The sequence below is a fragment of the Neomonachus schauinslandi genome, chromosome 6 (assembly GCF_002201575.2).
Source record: "Neomonachus schauinslandi chromosome 6, ASM220157v2, whole genome shotgun sequence".
Classification (NCBI taxonomy): Eukaryota; Metazoa; Chordata; class Mammalia; order Carnivora; family Phocidae; genus Neomonachus; species Neomonachus schauinslandi.
In genome coordinates, this window is record NC_058408.1 from 5,373,429 (window position 1) to 5,392,436 (window position 19,008).

The window sequence follows — 19,008 nt, forward strand, 5'->3', positions numbered from 1 at the left end:
AAACGGCGGTCCTAAAGTTGGCTGCGTTTCCATGGTGGCGGCGGCGGAGCCAAGGGGCGGGTTCACGCAAGCGCCGAGGAAGCAGGTGGGTGGATTCCGAGTGGGGGTGCGCAGGCGCTGTGAGAGGCGGTGAAGCCGGTGGCCGGTGGCCGGGCGGGACCAACAAAGATGGCGGCGGCCCCTGCGGCGGGAGAGATCTGGGCAACAGCTGCGGCTAAAGCTGCAGCCCAGCCCTCGGGGGGGCTGCACGGGGGTAGTAGGGGGTGGCCCTGAGCTGGGGCTTGGCCCCGGCTGGCCTCCCCCGCCGCCTCACCGGGGGACAGGTACGGGCCGGGGCGCTATGGCGTGGGGGGGGGGGGGCCGGGGGAGGCCGCCCCGGGCCCGCCGGGGCCCCCTCCACAAAGGCAGGGCGCGGGGGCCCAGCAGGCCTGGGGGAACTGGGCTGGAGGGACAGCATCCATGGACCGCAGGGAATACGCCGCTGGACCCCGTAGCCAATCAGCGGCCTCGGCCTTTCTGCCCTCGAGGGGGGCGGACCCGGCTGAAGCCCTGCTGTGGTGGGAGAGGTGCGGAGATTAGGGTCGGGAAGTCGTTCTTCCTCCCTCCCCGCCGCTGCCCCTGAGCCCTGACACCTCGTTGGAGCTCAGGGGTGGGGGAGGGAGTGATTCGCAAATCACTCATTAAGTCTGCTTCATTTGCAGCCCAGAGGGACAGGGGTTTGAGGGTGGAATGCTGTCTTTTGGGTTGTTTTCCTGACATCCACACCCTCATTTGTCCAGAAATTCTGAGTGACCCAGGGCACATCCCACTTGATTAGCCAGGTGTGGGGGCCCTTGTCATGAGCGGTTAGATTATAAAGACAGCCGAGATAAAGACTATCATTGGCTTTTCAGTAAAGCTGTATTCTGCAGGAAGGGTGTGAGGAATTTAGAAAGAATCAAAGCAGTAGGCTGATATCATTCATTCATTTACTCAATGGATACTAAGTATTTACTTTGTGTCAAACACTATGCTAGGCACTGGGGATACAATGACTGATATGATAGACACAGTTCCTGCCCTCAGTGTATGTAAAAGCTAGTGTGGTAATGTAGGTTGCCATCTCCCTCCACATTCAAATGCTGACCCTCTCTTCTCCTCCCAGGTCCAGCCTGTGGTGTCCACAATGCCCCAGGCCTCTGAGCACCGCCTGGGCCGGACCCGAGAGCCACCTGTTAATGTCCAGCCCCGAGTGGGATCCAAGCTACCATTTGCCCCGAGGGCCCGAAGCAAGGAGCGCCGAAACCCAGCCCCTGGGCCGAACCCCATGTTAAGACCTCTGCCTCCCCGGCCAGGTCCCCCTGAGGAACGGCTCAAGAAACTGGAGCTGGGACGGGGACGGACCTCAGGCCCTCGTCCCAGAGGACCCCTTCGGGCAGATCATGGAGTTCCCCTGCCTGGCTCACCACCCCCAACTGTGGCTCTGCCTCTCCCTTCCAGGACCAACCTAGCTCGTTCCAAGTCTGTGAGCAGTGGGGACTTGCGTCCTATGGGGATTGCCTTGGGAGGGCATCGTGGTACTGGAGAGCTAGGGGCTGCACTGAGCCGCTTGGCGCTCCGGCCTGAGCCTCCCACTCTGAGACGTAGCGCCTCTCTCCGCCGCCTCGGGGGCTTTCCTGGTCCCCCCACCTTGCTCAGTATACGGACGGAGCCCCCTACTTCTCATGGCTCCTTCCACGTCATATCTGCCCGGCCCTCTGAGTCTTTCTACTCCGATGACAAAATGGTGAGGACTTGCCAGCACACGTGGCCTTTCATGCCCATGTTCCTCTATGCCTCCAGCTTTCTTGCCATCACATGGCTTTCTTTTCCCTCTTTTCCCCAAGTTCCTTTCTCAGTCCCTCATTACAGCAGCTTGGACTCTCCACTCCCTTACTTAAGTGCCCTTGAGCTTCATAGACCTTTTTCAGGTTTTCTGTGACTCCCCAGCATGGTGTGCCATTTCAGTCTCCAGGGAATTAACCCAACCATTTGGAATTCTTCTCCGGGTCCCCAGGCCCTTACTCTCCCTTGCTTCACCTTCTCTCCTAGGATGCTGCCTAGGCCTAATTAATCTCTGGAGCTGAAGAGGGGCGGGCTCAGAACATCTGAGTTAGTGTGGTTGTCCATTTCCCGAGTTAAGTGAGCTAGGTTTGATTGCCATTGGAGCCATCAGGAGAGGGCTCAGGAAGGGGCCACGGGGGCGGGAGGGGGCTTTGGGAGAAGCAGGGTGGGTGTGGGGAGCAGCTGGGCAGCCATGCCAGTGCTTGGGGAGCTGCCCCGGGAGCTGCAGCGCCGGCTGGCTGGGCAGAGGAGTAGGTGGGGAACAGGTGGGACAGCCCTGGCCGAGTCCGTGGTACACTCAGCCGTGATGGGCTTACTGCTCATGGCCTGTGAGGTAGGGAGCCCCCAAGACCCTGTGAGGGAAAGAGGGTGGAGTTTGGGGGTGAGGTTCAGGGGTGGGAAAGCTGTGGGCAGCATGCTGTTGAAAGGTTAAAGTGCCAGGTGGGATACATGGGAACCTGCCAACTCACCTCTGACCTTCCAGGCTCATCACACACTGCTTCTGGGCTCTGGTCATGTTGGCCTCCGAAATCTGGGGAACACGGTGAGAGTCACTCTCCTGCCCTTCGTTGCTAACAGGAAAATGTGGAATGGGGCTGGGGGAAGGGCGCTGACTTGGGGAAGGTGGGGAGGGTGGGGAAGGAGAGCACTGAAGCTCTCCTAGGCTTCCTGGCCCTGGTCTGCAGAAATAATGGCCGTGTCTCTCCTGCTCCCCAGTGCTTCCTGAACGCAGTGCTACAGTGTTTGAGCAGCACTCGGCCTCTTCGGGACTTCTGTCTGCGAAGGGACTTCCGGCAAGAGGTGCCTGGAGGGGGCCGAGCCCAAGAGCTCACTGAAGGTGCGGCAACCACTCCTGCTCCCACCTCTCCAGTCCCCTCCCCAACTTCTGGGTCCATGTGCCGGTCATGGCGGCCCCAACCCTTAAATCTGGCGGTTGTGTTGTTTTTTGCTGGTGCCTGCTTCCCTAGAGATTGTTTTCCTCCCTCTGAGCCTGCTTGGGCTTGCCTCTTCCAGTCATGAACCTCTGTTTCCCCACACCCACCCCAACAGCCTTCGCAGATGTGATTGGTGCCCTGTGGCACCCTGACTCCTGTGAAGCTGTGAATCCTACTCGATTCCGAGCTGTCTTCCAGAAATATGTTCCCTCCTTCTCTGGATACAGGTGGGAGAGCTAGAGGGTATGAGATTTCTCTCTGGCCATATGTGGGGGTTGGGCCAAGCCGGGGCCCTGGTAGCGCTGTTCGGAGCCTTCAGGTGTTCTTCATCCAGGAAGTGGGGACCGATGTCTGAGCAGGAGATAGTGTCTTTGGATTTGGGGATGGGGGTGGGGGAGGTGTCAGTTGCCCACCCTCTGTTTCTGGCTGTAGCCAGCAGGATGCCCAAGAGTTCCTGAAGCTCCTCATGGAGCGGCTACACCTCGAAATCAACCGACGGGGCCGCCGGGCTCCGCCGATCCTGGCCAGCAGTCCAGCAACCTCTCAACCACGCCGTGGAGGAGTGCTGCTGGAGGAACCTGAGTTGAGGTGAGGTCACTCTCCCTGGCAGTTTCTCAGCAGCATGCATCCTTCACAGAATGAGGATGGGAAAGGCTCAGTCCAGGGAAAGGCTCAACCTAGAAAATGGTTTGAGAAGCAGCGCAGAAGGAGGAGGAAGGAGGCCGAGGGGTGGGGATGGAGGCCGAGGCTAGGGTAGGGATGTCCTTGGGCTGAGGGAGAAGGGATAGCTAATTCACAGCCAGGCACATAAAGAGTTTAAAGCTCGGGGAAGTCAGCTATCTTCTCTTGTCCCTTTCTTTTCCTCTCACCTTGGATTTCCCCCAAAAGTCTTCTGAAGCGTTACTCCTTTGACACTTCTCTGAAATGTCAAGAAGGAGCTGGGGTATGGGTGGGGTGCAGGACTGTGTGGGTCATTTCCGTGGTGCTGGGGTGCCCAGTGATCCCCCGTCTCATGGGTGCTCCCTACTTCCCTTGATCTGCGGTAGTGATGACGACCGAGCCAACCTAATGTGGAAACGCTACCTGGAGCGAGAAGACAGCAAGATTGTGGGTACGGAGTGGGCAAAGCTGCGTGGGATGATTGGTGTGTGTGGGGGTGTGGGCTTGGGAGAAGAATTGACACTGTGAAGGGGTGTGGGGACAAGACTAGACGATGAAAGTGTGGACGGACAGGGGTGAGGGGTTTGTTAGTGCTGGCGTTGGGAAAGGAAGGGACGGGCAGAGGGATGGGAAGAGACGGGGACCCAAGGAATCTCAGGCACCCCACAGTGACTGTTTCTCCTGCCTCTTCGCTTCTATCTAGACCTGTTTGTGGGCCAGTTGAAAAGTTGTCTCAAGTGCCAGGCCTGTGGGTATCGCTCCACGACCTTCGAGGTTTTTTGTGACCTGTCCCTGCCCATCCCCAAGGTGGGATTCCAGAGGATTCCAGGGGTGGATGGGACATGGGTTCTGTGACCCATCCCTACCCACCCCCAGAGCGTGGGAGGGAGCCCTGTGGGTCTCTGGAGTAGAACTGAAGCCTGGATTGATTGAGAAGACCCGGAGAAGGAAATTCAGAACATGCTGACCTTTCATTCCCATTCCCCCCCCCCCCCCGAAAGGATTTGCTGGGGGCAAGGGGTCTCTGCGGGATTGTTTCAGCCTTTTCACCAAGGAAGAAGAGCTAGAGTCAGAGAATGCTCCAGTATGTGAAGTTTCACAAGGGATACAGTAAGGGTGGGAGACCTGGGGAGGCGGGGGACTGTGGGTAAAAGGGGTTGCATGATGCTTTGGTATGGGGGAATAATACTTGTATGTCTGGGCTTGTGTTGGAGTCTCAGATATGTCCTAATAATCCTCGGGCCAAGGGAAGTAGCCCGGAGGATACAGAAGTCACGGGGAGCATAGTGAATTTGTATGTGAGTCAGGGGTCAGAAAAGCCAGTCGAGGTGAGGAGTGCATTAACATGACATTATTTGACATTTACTCAGGTGTGTGACCGATGTCGGCAGAAAACAAGAAGTACCAAAAAGTTGACAGTACAAAGATTCCCCCGAATTCTCGTGCTCCGTATCCTAATCCTCAAATTCTTACTTCTCCCATCCGTTTTACCCCCCACCCCCACCCACCGCATGTTCCGTGTCTGCAGAGGCTGGACATTTGGGAATTGAACTTTCCTACCACACTCCCAGGGTGTGTTCCCGGAGGGGAGAGTGGACACCATTCACGACCTCTGCCCCCTTCAAAGGCCCTCTGCCCCCCAAATGCTCCTTAACTGGGGCTTAGATCTTAATCGGTTTTCCGCCTCCCGAGGCTCTATCAAGAAAAGTTCAGTAGGTGTGGATTTCCCGCTGCAGCGACTGAGCCTAGGGGACTTTGCCAGTGACAAAGCCGGTGAGTCTGGAAGGGAAGGGCCTGCTGAGCTCCTCTGAAGGGGAGGGAGAGTGGGCGCGGGCACAGCTCTGACGGTAGAATTCGATGGCCTCTAACCCCCCAGGAAGCCCCGTCTATCAGCTGTATGCCCTCTGCAACCACTCGGGCAGCGTCCACTATGGCCACTACACAGCCCTGTGCCGGTGCCAGACTGGTTGGCATGTGTACAATGACTCTCGGTGAGAACAGTCTCCCACGCCGTTCCCGCCCCGCTCCCGCCCCGCTCCCGCCCCGCTCCCGCCCCGCTCCCGCCCCGCTCCCGCCCCGCTCCCGCTGCAGCGCGCACGCGCGCACACACTTTTCCCTAATACGAGGCGGCCCCGCCCCCGGAGAGCAGAGTGCTCTCCCAGCTGCTGGGAGGTTGATCCGGTGGGGAGGAGGGGGTGTACGGGAGTGACCCCAGCCCCCACCCCATCTGCCTTCTTCCCAGTGTCTCCCCTGTCAGTGAAAACCAGGTGGCGTCCAGTGAGGGCTACGTGCTGTTCTACCAACTGATGCAGGAGCCACCCCGGTGCCTGTGACACCCCCTTTAAGCCCTGGCACCTGTGAAACCCGTTTAACACCCTTAAGCCCCAGGCTCCCCATTTACCTCAGAGACGTCTATTTTTGTGTCTTTTTAATCGGGGAGGGGGGAGGCGGTGGTTGTAGCTCCCATTATTTTTTTTATTAAAAAGTACCCTTCCACCTGGAGGCTCCCTTGTCTCCCAGCCCCATGTACAGAGCTCCCCAGGCCCCTGCCCGTGTACAGCCCCCAGCCCCTCTACAATCTCACTTTTTGTGAATAAATTTATTAAGAAAAAGTGATGTCCTTATTTCTATTTGTGCTTAGGGGGTGGATACAGAACTGGGCCGAATTGGGAGTGCTCCTCGGACCCAGTTCCCTCTCTGAACAGATGGGGGTGCTCTCGGAGCCGGGTGGAGGTGGGGGTGCCGGACGCGGACACGCGGGTGCGCCGTTTGCCCAAGCAGCGAAGGTCTACGTTGTGGGGAAAGAGGGAAGGCGAACCGGGGCCCCGTGAAGCTGAGGGGAAGCCGGTGCAAGCACTGGGGCGCCGGGTTCTGCCCGGAAGGGGGCTGCCCCTCGAGGGCGAGGCACCGAGGACCCCTGTTGACAAACACGGGGCACGTTGCCGGGCGGCCCCGGCTCCCGTAGGCCCAGGCTGTTGCTAACATCAAGGAGCTGTTTACGGCGCCGCCTCCCCACGGAGCAGCCCCAGTGTCCCTATCTGCTCTCCCTACACCCCGCGCTCGCGTGGACTCCCCGCGGGCCGTCACCCTCCCCGGGCCTGGGAAGCCGGGGCGCGCTGACCGGGTTCCAGCCCGCGCCGCCGCAGCCCTAGGGGCGGGCGGGGCGGGGCCGGGCCGGGCGCCCTCCAGTTAAGCGCCGCTCCGCGCCGCCGCCGCACGCCGCGGCCGGGCTCCGCGGGGCGGGAGGAGCCGCCGCCAGCTCTGTGCTTTCATTGGCTGACGTGATCCGGGGCCTCCCGGGGCCACCAATCCGGAGGCGGGGGAGCCCGGGGCCGCGGGAGGGAGTGGACAGGAGTCGGAGGGCCTGAAGGGGGCGAACGGAGCGGCGGCCTGAGAGCTGCGGGCCGGGGTGGGGGTGGGGCGCCCCGCGGCGCCCGGAGCCCTGCGCGGGCAGATAGCGTGGGCGGGGCCCTTATCCGCCTCCCCGCCGAGCGCCGGCCGGGGGGGCCCGAGACCTCTCCCTCCGGTTCCCTCAGTCCTCTCGCGGGTGAGTCCTGGGCCCTGGGCGGGGACCTCACTGGCCCCACCTCGTCCGCCAGCTCTGCCGTAGTTTCCCCCGAAGCAGTGAGTGGCCGGGGGTGGAACGTGGAACCTGCGGGGGGGCTTCTGCAGAGCAGGGTGCTCCCCGGTCAGCCTGTCCGATCGCCCCTCTCCCCTAGGCTTCCCAATGGGCCGGACCGTGGTCGTGCTGGGCGGTGGCATCAGCGGCTTGGCCGCCAGTTACCACCTGAGCCGGGCCCCCTGTCCCCCCAAGGTGAGTGCCCCATCATGCCAGAGGGAGCCTCCTTTAATACTCTCCTCCCGTATCCGGCCAAAGGGAGCGCGCCACCGTCTTCCCCTGCGGACCCTTTACCCCGAGGCTGTAGGCCGTGCAGCGTGTCTCGCTCCTGTCCCCAGGTGGTCCTGGTGGAGGGCAGTGAGCGTCTGGGAGGCTGGATCCGCTCGGTCCGAGGGCCGGGTGATGCTGTCTTTGAACTTGGACCTCGAGGAATTCGGCCAGCGGGAGCCCTGGGAGCCCGGACCCTGCTCCTGGTGAGAGGATTATGGAATGCCCAGGAGGGCTTGCTGAGGGGCCTTCACTAGAGGACAGACTTGGGAGGAAGTATTGGTGGGCCAGTCCTTTCCTTAGTTTCTCCTCTTTTTGAGGATGTTTGGAGAGCAGGTTTCTGAGCTTGGCTTGGACTCAGAAGTGTTGCCTGTCCGGGGAGACCACCCAGCTGCCCAGAACAGGTTCCTGTATGTAGGTGGTGCCCTGCATGCGCTGCCCTCTGGCCTCAGGTAACGCTGTCACCTCCTACCGACCGTCTTTCTACCTTGCCCGCATCATGTCACCCCTTCCATTTCCCTATCTCCCAGTCTGTCCGCCCTCCCAGCAAGAGGAGCCAGATGAACAGAAATGACTATGCTTTCCTCAGCGCAGGGGGCTATTCCGCCCTTCACCTCCCTTCTCCAAACCTCTGTTTTGGGCTGGGCTGAAGGAGTTGACTGCGCCCAGGGGCAAAGACCCTGATGAGACTGTGCACAGTTTTGCCCAGCGTCGCCTTGGACCTGAGGTAACACGGCCCAGAGGCCCCCAAATCCCTCTCCTCCTAACCAGCAGCAGAGCCCCCTACTCAAACCTTCCACCTAGGGGCCCTTCTGTATCATTTGGGAACATCCTCTCCCTCTCTTCACACCCAGTAGTCCCCAAAACTCAGCGTTGAGACTGAATGCCTCCACTTCCTTCCCATTCTTTTGTTATAGGGGGACTGCTCCCCACCCCAAACCCTACCCCACCTCCGATCCCTGCGATGCAGCAGCACTGGAAAGTAGTCTGTGCAGCTTCTTCCTTGGCCTCTCACTCCCAGTCTCTCCCTTAAGGTGGCGTCTCTAGCCATGGACAGTCTCTGCCGAGGAGTGTTTGCAGGCAACAGCCGGGAGCTCAGCATCAGGTCCTGCTTTCCCAGTCTCTTCCAAGCTGAGCAAACCCATCGTTCCGTTTTACTGGGGCTGCTGCTGGGGGCAGGTGAGTGGGGGGGCTGGTTCAAGGGATGAAGATATTAAGGACCACCGGAGTAAGGGACTGGAGGCCAGTGGTGCTGTTTCAGTGATCCTTCTTTGCCTCCCCCTGTGCAGGCCGGGGCCCACAGCCTGACTCAGCACTCATTCGCCGGGCCCGAGCCGAGCGCTGGAGTCAGTGGTCACTGCGTGGAGGGCTGGAGACGTTGCCCCAGGCCCTTAACACCCACCTGACTAGTAGGGGGGTTCGTGTTCTCAGAGGGCAGCCTGTCTGTGGCCTCAGCCTCCAGGCAGAAGGGCGCTGGAAGGTAGGAGAGCCCCCTGGTGTGTAACGTGTGTGTTCGAGTTTCCATCTTTGCCTAAATGGCCAGGGTTGGCAGGACTAGTTACTCGTTGTTTTCCTGCCCTAGATGCTATTTTTTTTTTTTTAAGATTTTATTTATTTGACAGAGAGAGACACAGCGAGAGAGGGGAACACAAGCAGGGGGAGTGGGAGAGGGAGAAGCAGGCTCCTGGCCGAGCAGGGAGCCCGATGCGGGGCTAGATCCCAGGACCCTGGAATCATGACCCGAGCCGAAGGCAGACGCCTAACGACTGAGCCACCCAAGGCGCCCCCCTAGATGCTATTTAAACATGGGCTATCCAAGGGTCTTAGGCCTTATTTGTAGACGTTCCTCCAAGACATGTTGGATCCAACTCTGGACAGAGGTGGTGTTTGTGAGTGGCTTAGATAGGGGAAGGGACAGCCCAGCCCCACTGCACATCTCCTAGTGGCCACACTGGCTTCCGTCCGGCCCACTGCCTGGAGTGATGGCGGGGGTGGGCTCTGTGCCGACTGCAGGGGGGCGGTCTCTTCATCCTGGGGCAGCACTCAGTGTCTCCTGCCAGTTTGGTGCTTGGGAATTGGAGGCAAAATTCTCATTATCTCTGTGTTCTCACATGTTTTCATCCTGTCAGGTGTCTCTGGGGGACAGCAGTTTGGAGGCAGACCATGTGATTAGCGCTGTTCCAGCTTCAGGTACTGGGGTAGCCCCCCTCCCCGTCCCCAGCCAGAGTGAGGCCAAGTGTAGCTTCCTGGGCCAGTGGGAGCACGCTGTGAACACCTCCTGAAGCAGGCCCCTGGCTGCTGTCCCCCAGTGCTCAGCGGGCTGCTCCCCGCCCAGGCCGCACCTCTGGCCCGCGCCCTGAGCGCCATCCATGCCGTGTCCGTGGCTGTGGTGAACCTCCAGTACCGAGGAGCTCGTCTGCCTGTGCAGGTGGGCGTGGGCACAGATGAACGAGAGCCACGGGCCCAACCGGAACCCTTCTTCCTGACCCGGGCTCTTGCTGCCTCCAGGGATTTGGACACTTGGTGCCATCTTCAGAAGACCCGGGCGTCCTGGGAATCGTGTATGACTCCGTTGCTTTTCCTGAGCAGGACGGGAGCCCCCCTGGCCTCCGAGTGACGGTGAGAAGCAGCAGCTTTGCTTAGTGGGGGTTTCCAGAGGCTCCCTCTGTGCCCACTAGGTCAGGCCAGGCTGGTCAGTGCCACGTTCTCTCCCTAGGTGATGCTGGGAGGATCCTGGTTACATACGCTGGAAGCCAGGGGCTCTGTCTTACCTCAGGAGCTGTTCCGACAGCAGGCGCAGCAAGCGGCTGCCACCCAGTTAGGGCTGAAGGAGCCACCAACTCACTGCTTGGTCCACTTACACAAGGTGAGTTGAGGACGCGCCGCTTGGCTCCCACTGGAGGCAGGGACCAGTGTACCTGTTGCCGTCTACTCGGGCTTGGCCGTCACCAACCAGAATTTCCCCGCATCCCTTCTTCTCTCCCCAGAACTGCATCCCCCAGTATACGCTAGGCCACTGGCAAAAACTGGGTGAGTTGGGAAAGCGGCTGTGTGAGGAGGTCAAGGAAACCAGACCCCCAGCGGTAACCGTCCCTTCATCTTCTCCTTCCAGAGGCAGCGACCCAGTTCCTGGCTTCTCGGAGGCTGCCCTTGACTCTGGCCGGAGCCTCCTATGAGGGAGTTGCTGTCAATGACTGTATAGAGAGTGGACGCCAGGCAGCAGCCCGGGTCCTGGGCTCGGAGCCTAACGGCTGATCCTCAGCTCTCACCTCCTCCTTGCTCTGCTTTACCCATGAAAATACAAGTTGCTGGAGCTTGGCTGGGTCTGGTTGTTCCGTCACCTCCAGGCATACGGTGGCGGCTGGGGGGGGGGGTTGGGGGTGGAGGAGCGGGTCGCAAAGGTAGGCACAAGGTGCCTGGGATGCAGCAAGCAGGAGCAGAGGCAAGACAAAGTCCTTTATTAGAAAATATATCAAAATCCCAGCCCCCTGAGCCAGGTCCAGAAGAGGAAGTGACTCCAGCACTGGCAGAAAGTACCCAGGGAGGGGCTTCCTTCACCAAACGTACTTCCTCAGAACCATAAATAGAATAAATATTCACAGAGGTCCCAGGAAAAGCCAGATCACTCTTCTCTCCACGGAAGAGGAAGGGACTTGGGGTCCAGCCCTGCTCTTACCCCAGGGGCCAGGGACTCTGAGGAGTCATCACATAAAATCATGACATCAAGGATTCACAGTCATAAGCCCTAGCAGGTGACCCTAGAAAGAGGGACCCCCAGGACTGAAGGAGCCCAGCTCCAGTCCAGCAGTGAGCAGAGGCCCTTGCCTCCAGCGCAGCCTGGAGTTCAGTCCCCCCACGTCCTTCTAAGACCAGTGAGGAGCTGAGGGTGGGGAGAGTACAACCCCTCTGATTCAGTTTCATGATTGAGGAGGGCAGGAAGGAGGAGTCAGCGTGAACCACGGGGGGCTGTGTGGTTGGCAGTAGGCAGAGGGCCAGGCCTGGCTGGGGGCCGGCGCTGCAGCATCTCTTGACGGAAGGCCTGGGAGGAACCAGGTGGGTAACGGGGACCAGAGGGACTCCGGGGACCCCGAGGGTCAGTTCCAATGTCTGCTGTGATGTTGGTATAGAGAGGGCCCAGCTCTCGAGCCAGCAGTCGGTATGTCAGTGAGTTCATCCCATCTTGCGTCCAGGAGTTCTGAGTACGGACCAGGAGGTCAAATCTGAGGGTCAGAGGTCGGAGAACTAAGGCCCAGAAAGAAACAGCCAGGAACCTAGGGAACATAAGGATGCAGTACTTCCCCTGGGGGTGCAGAGCCCTACGGAGCCATAGCGGTTCCCAGGCAGTCCTCCCTACCTGTGGGGGTTTTCCTCGTTACCCTTATCGCCTCGATGCTTCACCATCTTGTAGTGCCCCACCGATGTGGGGGGGGCGAGAGATCTTCATCCCAGCCAGACGCACCCTGCGGGAAAAGGGAGGGCACCTTGGAGGACCCCAAGTGGAGGAAAGCTGCTGACCGGTCAACGGAGAGCTACGGCCAGCAAGGAAGCAACAACATGTTTCTGTACACAACGACTAGTATTAGGCAAAAAAAGTGCCACATACTGGAAGAGAGAAAGTCAAACAGAGCGAAGGAAACAGCATGAGGGAATGTAAGGGCTGGACGCAGCCAAGTCCAGGCGCCCTTTGGCCTTTTAACGGGCAGGTAGGTCCGCACCTCCCATCTTTGTTTTCTAAGTGGCTCCCAGGAACTGCCCTGGCATTTGCTCAAAAGGACAGGACAAGCCCAGGAGTTGCAGCCCCAAGCTCAGCAATTCCTACTTAGAACAGTGGCTGAGCGGCCTTGACTCCCTCACCCTGCACCCCCCCCCCACACCCTCAGTGTTAGGAAAAGAATGGAACCAAGTAATCAGGACCCCACCTCTGACACACAGAAGCAAGAGCCGAAGATGGCCTGGGAAAGTACTGAAGGAACACGTACATTTAGAAATTGCTGGATCCTTTACACACACAGAGAGAACAAGAACTCAGAGAGGTCATCTGGAGGACACGAGGGGGAGGGAAAGCAATGGGTCCAGCATAGCAAGCCCAAATTTTCACACCACAGATAGGAAATTGGGTCAGCTGAGGCTGAAGGTCAAAATGTTTCACATGCTAAAAATGAGCTGGCATCATGCCAATGGCACAGACTTAAAACCAGAAAGCGATTCTGGGCGATATGGAGCAGAGCCCCTCCTCCACAGCCCCATAGGAAGTGGTCTGGATGCAACGTTAGCAGAAGGCAGGACTGAAGTATGTCTAGGCCCCTTTCCAGCTCTGGAATCCCATGATCCTACAGCCTATTGATCTTCCCTTCTCTCCCAGAAACAGAACTCACCAGATCTAGGAGACTGAAGGGTGACAGAATGGGGAACAGCACGAAAAGCCTGACCTGGGTAGATGGGAAAAGCTAAGGGAGAGGAATGGGCACAGTGCAGGACCAGGGAGCTAAAGCCGGTGTTAAAGGGTTAGAGCCAGGGGTGGTCTCGGAGGACAGGGATCCAGGCCAAGGTGGGGGTGGGGAGTGGTGGCAGGAAGTCTGACCTGGTAGCAATGTCGTCATCCTCACCACCCCAGCCCCAGTATTCATTGGGGAAGCCATTCATCTTCAGGTACTGGTCAGGAGTGAGCGCCGAGACTCCTCCAAAGTACTGGGGGTACGGGAGGCTAGGGAGAGAAAGATCCGTGGGTTCCACGAGTCTTTTGGGGAGACATCCCTACCCCACAATCCCCTTGGCTCTCCTTCTTCCAATGGATGGTGGGTGTCCCTACTTCCCAGCACCCTCTCGTGCCCTCTACCTGTATCCGAACTTGTTCATGGCAACAGCAACATGCCGGGGTCCCCGGGGGTCACACACATACAAATTGTGGTCGTTCTCAGGCAGAAGGTCCACGTCGTGCAAGAAGAGGCAGTCCCACTCCTCGTCACGGAGGGCCTCCCGCACCCCAACGTTTAACAGCTTGGCCCTGTTAAATGTTCCATTTCCAGCCTGGAAGGTAATGGAGAAGAACCAGACCACATCTGTAGGTAGTAGCATGGAGAAGAGGGGGCAGAAGTACAAAAGTGAAAGGAGGGGAATCAAAGCGGGGGGAGTGGGGCAAGGAGAATGAAGAGAAAGCCAAAGTTTCATTTTTTCATCCAACAAATCATTTTTGAGCATCAGTATGTGCCTGATTACTTACATGCTACTGTTTAGCATTTAATCCTGACAACCAACAGCCATGGAAAACAGGTGTCTATTAGTTTTCATTCTTTGCCTCATTTTAGGGGGTTAAGAATCTTGTTCAAGGTCACATATGGGACAATGGCAGGGCTGATTTTAGTCCAAATCTGTCCGATTCCAAATTTGTGCCATTCCCAATTCAACCGAGGAAAAATCATGGAGAGTACAGGGCAGTCGGAATACCCTGAACAGAGTAAGGAGGACTAGGGGGCTAACAAGCTGGCAGAGCAGGGCCAGGTGCTTCTCCACATTCAACAGTCTGACCCTCTTAGAATTATTCCAGGGACCCACAGTCGGAGAGCTGTGCGGCATTTCCTCGAGGCTTCCTACCAGAAGGTCCGAGTGGAGGAGGTTGGGAGTACCTGGTGGATGACATAGATGCCGTACGCAAGCTGCTGACGCTGCAGGAAGGGGTGCAGGTGGTAGAGCAGCAGGCGAAGGTGGTGCTCCCGGGCCCGGTGGGGCACAATGACGGCTGTGCGGGAGCGGGGCTCACACCCGGCGGGGCGGTACCGGCCCCCCGGTTCCACCCGGGGATTCCTCTCCACAATCTCGGCCAGTGACGGCACTGGGCTAAAGGACACGGACACGGGACCCACTGTTGGGAGGGAATGGCGAGGTCAGGGATTAGAGGGGCGACGAGAAAAGAAGGACCTGCGGGGCCTGGGAACACCGCTGGCCCCGGCAGTCTGGTTCTCGGACTCTGCTCCCTCGAGGGCTTACACAGAAATCTGCACACCTTGAGCTTCCCATCATTGGGACAGCTTTGCAAAGTCCGAAAGGTGCAGGCTCTTTACTTAGCCTACCTTATTTTAGGGTTCCATAACTCCTGCCTCACTAGGTTAGAAGATGGAGAACACAGAAGGACCTCAAGCTAACTAACTAACTAACTAACCCGGGGCTCATCTACAAAGGAAGCAATCGCCGGCCCAAGGCAGCAAGAGAACATCAATGGCCAGGCAATGAAAGGTTGTGGCTCAACCCAGGAGTCCAATCTAAATTCCAAATCCAGAGCCTGCTGATCTCAACCTCTGCCCACCTTTGGTTACATTAACCCCAGGTCCTAAATCTCACGCCTGCCGCCCTAGCCCTGTCCCCACACCCTGGCCTTCCCTTTACCTCCTCCTCCTTCCTGCACTCACCTAAAAGAGGAGACCGTTCTGGACAGTAGGGCAGACCTTGAGGAGCTGGAGGGCCCCCTGGGGCAACAGGGGCGCCAGGTAGGTGACTGAGGTTACTGTAGACATCATGGGGATGAGAATAGTCAAATGTCGGCCCCTGCTCTCGGCCAAATAGGGCACTGAGGCTTCGGAAGCCCCCCAGTGACAGGTACATCATGACAGCCAGCTGGGAGCCCACAAGCAGGGCCAGTGTGCAGGGCCGCTCCAGCAGCCTCCGCAACATCCTGGGCTCAGGTCTGAGGAGGGAGAGAGGAGAGTTCTGGGGGCAGGCAGGCGAAGAGCAAGCCAGCAGAGAGATCATCAGTTATGAACCAAGGTGGTGCCAAGAGTTAAGAGGAAAAGACGCAAAGAGCAAAGTCACAGAAGGGAGCACACAGGTGTACAGTCATGCGCCGAAAAGAAACAGAATGTAACCACCAGCAGCCCTACCACTTGCCATTTCCAGCCTAAGTTTCACTCTCCTCCACCTCCTCTCCAAACCACTCAGGCCAATTACTCTCAGTCCCCACCCCCAAGGATGCTTACATCATTCAGGTCCTTTTCAAAGGAGTCTCTGGAGAACCTCCCTCCCAATTTTAGAGAAGGGTGGACTCACCTAGGTTCAAGCTGTCTTCTTCGGGATCATGGGGTCTTCAGGGGGTCCCGGGGGGGGCAGAGATGTGAGGCATTATCTAAAATTAGAAATGTCACAGAGGACAGAGAAAGGCTCCATCCAGCACTCCAACAGCGATCCTGGGACCAGATGGAACAGAAGTGGTCAAGGATAACCACTCACCCAGAGGGGCAGAGATCAAGATCAGGGTGGAACTGGTTTCCCAGCAGTAGAAGTGAGGGAAAGTGGCCTGGGAGGGAAAAGGGGAGGACCCAGAGATGCTAGGTCCCTGGCCTCTGCCCCAGCTGCCCTGGAGTGTCAGGTGTACCTGTACTTAACCATACCCCACCCCGACAGGACCAACCTGTTTGGGGAGTGGGGACGGGGTTGCTAATGGAGACATTATTTTCGCCAAGGGGTGAGGCAGTCACGACAGGATTGTGGAGTGGCCTCAGGAGAACCCAGCGCGGAGTAGGAAACAGGTTCCTTTCCGTTCTTCACGTGCCTGGGCGCTAGCCCCGCAGGTGCAGGGAGCGTGACCACCTGGGAGCTGCAAGCAAACAGCCCTGGAGCGCGGCGGGGAGTAGGATGGGGGTGGCGTCGTCTACCTTTTCTACCCTATCCCAGTCCTAGCGGGGGTAGGGAGGAGGGTTACCGCTAAAAGTGAGATGGGGAGTGGGAGGGCTGGGCAGAGCCCGTCGGGGGTATCTGGGCTGGCTCACCTAAGGGGCGTGGTCAGCACTCTGCGGAGGGTCACAGCCCAGTTCTTTCGGAGCACCCCAACCTCCCACCCCAACCTCCTCTTGCATCTGCAATGTGAGCCCACCGGCCTCTGTCCATATTTCCACCTGGGACCCCCTCCCTGCTCAAGCTGGTCTCCAGCCTTTACCCGAAACTTCTCATCCTCCTAGCCGCCCGAACCTTTCTCCCGGGCCTCTCACTCCATCATCCCCAGCCCACGTACCTGCTCTTCTGCTTCCCGTCGTCACCGCCACCCCGACAGCCTGGCAGGCATCGTCACCGCCATCTTGGAAGCGGGCGCCGCTGGGCGGGGCCTCGCGTCACGGGGCGGGGCCTCGCGTCACGGGGCGGGGCCTGGGTGGAGCCGCCCGGGCGGGCGGGCGGGGCGCGGGGGGGGGGGGGACCGAGGCCGGAGCGCAGCCCAGCGCGGCTGAACTGCCTGGGGAGTCGTCGGGGGCCTCTCCCCTCTGGTTCCATTCCTGACCGGATGCCATTTCCCACCCCTCAGACTGGGAGGATAGCAGCTCAAATCAGGACTTTCTTGCAGGGCCGAGCTTGGCCCAGAGGCCAGTGCGACAGTTTCTGGCGCGTCCCGAGACCTGTCACCGCGGGCCAGCCGCTTCCCGGAGTGTCCGTGGCGCCCCCGCAACTTAATGCCACTTAGTATCAGAATTGTTTCTTGCTCAGGGTACATCGTTGCGACTACTCTGGCACATTTTTGTGTCCCCATGGTGTCCCGCAGGCCTTGAAATAGAAACGATTAGTTAATAAAACAAGGAAACATTGAGTGAGGAGGGAAGGGCGGCGTCTGCTTTAATGTAAAATTGTGTTTTCCCAGATATTAGAGTAAAATGGACGCTCCATTAGTACGCAATATGTTTATCTTGTGGCTTTCACTACCCTCTTAGCATGCTGTGTTTCTTAGAAGCATATGTTCACACCCAGGAAACTTAGAATAACTCACAGTGTGTGCCTCCAAAAGGGAGGGATACAAACAATACAGTGCGATAAATATGATTGCCCAGAAACTGCAACTCATTCAGACGTAGAGACTTGGGAAAGACTTCCCAGAAGTGATGGTTAATGGGGAACCAGAAGGACTCATCTATAGCACATCCATCTGCCCTATGAGATTCTGTTTCCAAGGGAGCTATTTTACAACTCTGTGTAGGTAACTGATCCACATGCAAATTCTGTGAGGACTGAGGTTCAGTGAGCCCCCTACTCCCTACAATGTAAAAAACAAAAAACAACAGTTTTTGCCTCCATGTTCATATTCATTTTTGTGTTCCTGATCCGTAAATGTGTGTTCTTTAGATTTCTTTTAAACTAGGTATTACATTGCATTGAATGGACGGAGGTTTCTGTGATTTGTCCTGCATAACCAACCACCCCACCCGCACATTGGCAGGCAAGCTAAAGAATGTTGTTTGTGAGACATAAGTGACCCAAGGAGCCTGGTTAATTGACATTAACTGGCCTCCAGGTCAGAACTGGCCCTTCTGGTCTGGGCGCCAAGAGCTATAAAATTTGCCTACAGCCCACCATCTCCAGGCTGGGCTGGCTCCCCAGAATGGAATCCAGGAGGGGAGGCAAACACACCTAGCCCAGGCTCCTTGAATATGTAAAGACATGATAACATAGGAATGCAGCTCGCTCCAAACTGCACACAGGCAAACAAATGTTGAACTTCAGACCCCATCATTTGCCCTACAAGTATGGCCCTTATAGGGATGGTCAGTTGGAAGTCTCAGCTGGAGAGGCCTCTCTCCATCGGCATTCCAGCTTGGCTGACTCCATGGGGGCTTCCCTACCCGCTGATGAGGTTGGATGTTGTAAGTACCCGATTAGATTGCCTTCATCTATGCGCAGATTTTCCTTTTCTTCGGTTTCTTTTAGATTTTCCTTTTCTTCGGTTTCTTTTAGATTTTTATAATATCAATAAAGTGTTTTTTTCCCTTCGAAACGGAGAGTACAGCTGCTGTGAATCTTTTCTTTAGAACACACATCTCTCAGTTCCCACGTGAGTTAAATAAAATCTGTAACACATGTTCATTTTTATTTGGGTATTGACAATAACTCTGTCCTTGGCCAAACTTTAGACAGGCTCCTCTGAGGCTTCTTTTCAAATAAGCCTCATCCTTGGACCACTGGCCACTTTGAGCAAGAATTCTGCTAAGTCAGGTTAACCAGAATCTCCTCATCCCTGATGTAATCATCCACTGACCCTATACATATCCCCTCGTCCTGATTGTATTGAATCAAGTTCCACCTCTCTCCGGTTGGGATAGTCTTCACACTTATCGCAATAGTCCTGAAAAAAAGCCTTCCTTATCTTTTGAACAAGTGTCAGAATAATTCTCTCTTCAGCAGCGGGAGAGTCATAATTTCACCTTTTTCTGAACATTGTGTTTTATATATTTTTAAGATTGTATTTATTTATTTGAGACAGAGAGAGCACGAGCAGGGAGAGGGGCCAAAGGAGAGGGAGAAGCAGACCCTTGCTGGGCAGGGATCCCAGGACCCTGATCTCATGACTGTGAGCCTAAGGCAGACGCTTAAATGACTGAGCCACCCTGGCTCCCCAGAACGTTGTATTTTAATAGCTGTCTAGAGTTCTGGACACAGGAAACCATAAGTGCAAAAGTCTAAAAATGAGAAGAAAGGAGG

At 57.3% G+C, this 19,008-nt stretch overlaps 3 protein-coding genes across 9 annotated transcripts; 2 read left to right on the forward strand and 1 right to left on the reverse strand.

Annotated features, from left to right (window-relative positions):
• Positions 1 to 65: 65 nt before the first annotated feature.
• USP21 (ubiquitin specific peptidase 21) lies at positions 66 to 6,283 on the forward strand. Its single transcript, XM_044916293.1, has 13 exons — positions 66 to 323; positions 1,145 to 1,765; positions 2,567 to 2,626; positions 2,800 to 2,920; positions 3,133 to 3,244; positions 3,450 to 3,605; positions 4,064 to 4,128; positions 4,381 to 4,483; positions 4,674 to 4,761; positions 5,048 to 5,126; positions 5,343 to 5,450; positions 5,554 to 5,668; positions 5,920 to 6,283. Exons 2-13 carry the CDS (start codon positions 1,166 to 1,168, stop codon positions 6,008 to 6,010), a joined length of 1,698 nt encoding a protein of 565 aa, XP_044772228.1. The 5' UTR covers positions 66 to 323; positions 1,145 to 1,165; the 3' UTR covers positions 6,011 to 6,283.
• A 749-nt stretch (positions 6,284 to 7,032) lies between these two features.
• Positions 7,033 to 10,871, forward strand: PPOX (protoporphyrinogen oxidase). Of its 7 annotated transcripts, none has more exons than XM_021681884.1 (13): positions 7,033 to 7,224; positions 7,397 to 7,491; positions 7,635 to 7,769; positions 7,885 to 8,015; positions 8,158 to 8,290; positions 8,598 to 8,742; positions 8,853 to 9,043; positions 9,693 to 9,753; positions 9,873 to 9,991; positions 10,072 to 10,182; positions 10,280 to 10,429; positions 10,551 to 10,593; positions 10,676 to 10,871. In XM_021681884.1, exons 2-13 carry the CDS (start codon positions 7,405 to 7,407, stop codon positions 10,816 to 10,818), a joined length of 1,449 nt encoding a protein of 482 aa, XP_021537559.1. In that variant the 5' UTR covers positions 7,033 to 7,224; positions 7,397 to 7,404; the 3' UTR covers positions 10,819 to 10,871. The 7 variants fall into 7 exon arrangements, with proteins under 7 accessions (XP_021537559.1, XP_021537560.1, XP_021537561.1 ...); XM_021681885.1 differs by having other exon boundaries at positions 7,900 to 8,015; XM_021681886.1 differs by lacking the exon at positions 10,551 to 10,593 and having other exon boundaries at positions 10,676 to 10,800.
• Positions 10,872 to 11,010: 139 nt separating this feature from the next.
• B4GALT3 (beta-1,4-galactosyltransferase 3) lies at positions 11,011 to 16,548 on the reverse strand. The gene is given in 8 exon segments (XM_021681883.2): positions 11,011 to 11,783; positions 11,918 to 11,991; positions 11,993 to 12,023; positions 13,145 to 13,267; positions 13,400 to 13,590; positions 14,187 to 14,422; positions 14,967 to 15,241; positions 15,601 to 16,548. Coding segments are annotated over 7 exon segments (1,191 nt in total). The 5' UTR covers positions 15,229 to 15,241; positions 15,601 to 16,548; the 3' UTR covers positions 11,011 to 11,509.
• Between the last annotated feature and the right edge of the window lie 2,460 nt (positions 16,549 to 19,008).